The sequence below is a fragment of the Chiloscyllium plagiosum genome, chromosome 40 (assembly GCF_004010195.1).
Source record: "Chiloscyllium plagiosum isolate BGI_BamShark_2017 chromosome 40, ASM401019v2, whole genome shotgun sequence".
Classification (NCBI taxonomy): domain Eukaryota; kingdom Metazoa; phylum Chordata; class Chondrichthyes; order Orectolobiformes; family Hemiscylliidae; genus Chiloscyllium; species Chiloscyllium plagiosum.
The window spans coordinates 3,203,089-3,205,798 of record NC_057749.1 but is presented as its reverse complement, the minus strand read 5'-3'; the positions used below and the strand labels follow the sequence as shown (position 1 = coordinate 3,205,798).

Below are 2,710 nucleotides of genomic sequence, written 5' to 3'. Positions count from 1 at the left end.
ACAGTGCTTATGACTACGTGATCCCTGCTCAGGATAAGGCTGTTGTGAAGACTGATATACAGATTGCTGTTCCTCATGGGTTCTATGGCAGAGTGGCTCCAAGATCTGGTTTGGCAGCAAAGCATTTCATTGATGTTGGAGCTGGTGTTATTGATGAGGATTACAGAGGAAATGTTGGTGTAGTCCTCTTCAACTTTGGAAAGGAAGACTTTGAGGTTAAAAAGGGCGACAGAATAGCTCAACTGATTTGTGAACGCATCTGCTATCCAGAACTTGAGGAGTTGAAGGTGACTTAATATATTAAACAAACATTTCCTATTGTGGTTTTATTTTCTGGCTAAAATGTAACCTTTTTCACCCTTTTTGTCATTTTGCAGAGTCTAGATGAAACTGAACGCGGTGCAGGTGGTTTTGGCTCTACTGGTACAAACTGAACGTGATGTTCTGCCAAACCATTTCAGACACTGCCTAATGTCTCTTTGGAGAATGTTACAAGCTGTGGGTTCTTCAGGAAACAGCAAATTGAGAAATGTATAGTGAACGTCTTTCATGCTTTGTGGGTAAAACAGAATGGGAATCTATCCTAATGTAAAACTGCTTTCATCTAGGCAATTTCAAGAGCCTGATCTTGGTAGTGACTGTAAGACTACTTATTCTAGTTATGGACTTGAGCAGTTGGGTGTTTTTTTATTATAACAATAAAACTTTTTGACATTATTTATGGATGCATTTGGTATGTAAGGAAATGTTTTCAGTTCAATGATAGTGGGGTAGAAAAATTAGTAGAACTTATTCTCATTACTTTGCTACATAGCAAAGAGCTTGTTCACATCTGAAGCAAGAAATCTTCCATTAAGCTAATGGAATCAATGTGAACATAAATCACTGCATGTACTGCTACAGTTTCAAAGTGCACATCCCATTACAATCTGTCGTATGATTAACTGTCAGCTTTAAGGTGACAAACCAATATCACGTGAACAACAATAGTTTGTTTCTCAAGGCTCTGCTTGCTGACCTAATCAGAATGAGTTTTTGATCTGTGTGCAATGATGTTCCCTCACAAGATGATATGTTTTATTGTCTGTTTTGACAAATAGGAGATCTGCTTCTCATGCATTTTTAAATTTGGAATTTTGAATCAATAACAACTCTTGTAACAAAATATTAGCCATGATGTCAGAGTTGTTTGTGTTGGACTGGGGTGGACAAGATCAGAAGTCACACAATGCCAGTTATAGTCCAACAGCTTTATTTGAAATCCCAAGCTTTTGGACCGCTGCTCCTTCAGGTCACTTGACGAAGGAGCAGTGTTTTGAAAGCTTGGGATTTCAAATAAAACTGTTGGACTGTAACCTGGTGTTGTGTGATTTCTAACAAAATCATAGTCAGTCATCGGCCTTGTTTTTCGCGAATTTAGGAAGTTTCTTTTTTGAAATACGGCTATAGTGCTACTTGCACCATATTTAGGATCTGTACACTTTGTCCTCGTGATGGGTTTTCTACCAGGTTTTGGCTCCCTTCAGTCAGTCTATCTTTGTGCCTGTTTTGAATCTTGGACCCACAGTTAGTGAACCTTTAAAACTTTACAGGTTATCCACTTTGAAGTTGAGATTTTCATTCAAAATAATGCTTTCAGTTCCAAGGCTAGGTTCCTGTCTTGGGTCATTTGTTTATCCATTCCAGTTTTGTTTTCAATTAGCATCATTTTAAACGTGTCTTCTATGATAATTGAGTTGTTTTTTTCCTCCTTTATTTAATCTGTACTACAAAGAGATTCTGTGCGCACACCCTTCTGAAGCACCACAATCTTGTTTGCCGTTTTTCATCTTGTATTATTCAAGGGTTTGTTATAACAGATTTATGCCAATGCTGTCCAAACCTAAATCAAACTTGTTTGCATTCTACCCTTCCAATGATGGTTTTCTATACCTTGTGGGAAAACTGACCTTATGCTAATCGTTGGTGAATTAATTGCTGTTGTTTAAATTTAAATGAGCGATGTCACTTAAATTGTTAGTTTACTGTTTTCAGAGTGTTACAATGGAGAGAGAATTGCAGCTGCTAATTATGATTCTTGTCCTTCTATTTGAATGATGTCTAAGAATCTCAGCTTGCTTCAGGGAGATTGTGTCTCATGGCTTGGAATTCGTAGTTAACTAAATTACTTAAGGCGGATGTATTCCAAATGTTACAACTTAACAGATGTGTCAGTGTTTTTAGATGAATTGATACGTTTAGTTTTAATTCCTTTATTCAAAGTGAGTTACATAGGATAGTTGCAGTACTTTTATTCCATGTTGTATGTGAAATGCTTCAATGACTTGGATAGAAATAATTTCACATGCTTCTGCCTGTATGTATGAAGGGAAATGTGGAAAATAATGAATGGTTTGCATATTTAGTGTGCCTGATGTTTGCACTATTACATATTAGTCTTTGTGATCTGAAGTGTTCTTTTTCTCACCAACTACTGATCAATAAAGAATTCTGATCCTGGTCATCATCTGCATCAACAACTTGTAGATTGTGAAAGTATTGGTCAGTGGTATCTCTAAGAATAATTCCAGGAATAATTCTTTTCAAATGGTCATTTTCAAAGATCCAACTCTGGCAAGATTCTTACACTCTAAAAGTTACTTTATTGCAGTTTCTGAGGCTGTTGATGAATGAATGTGTCTTAAGTGTCTCCTGTGTCTGCCAGTTGCTT

General features: G+C 36.8%; 1 protein-coding gene across 3 annotated transcripts in view; it reads left to right on the top strand.

The window, feature by feature from the left end:
* Positions 1-717, top strand: part of LOC122542460 (deoxyuridine 5'-triphosphate nucleotidohydrolase, mitochondrial-like) — a 35,410-nt gene extending 34,693 nt beyond the window's left edge. For 2 of the 3 annotated variants that reach the window (XM_043680178.1, XM_043680180.1), the window contains exons 6-7: positions 217-287; positions 378-717. In XM_043680178.1, the coding sequence (XP_043536113.1) occupies positions 217-287; positions 378-434 (128 nt within the window). In that variant the 3' untranslated portion in view covers positions 435-717. Of the gene's footprint in view, positions 1-4; positions 288-377 lie in introns of all 3 variants that reach the window. The other variant, XM_043680181.1, reaches the window with a different exon arrangement.
* Positions 718-2,710: the final 1,993 nt, after the last annotated feature.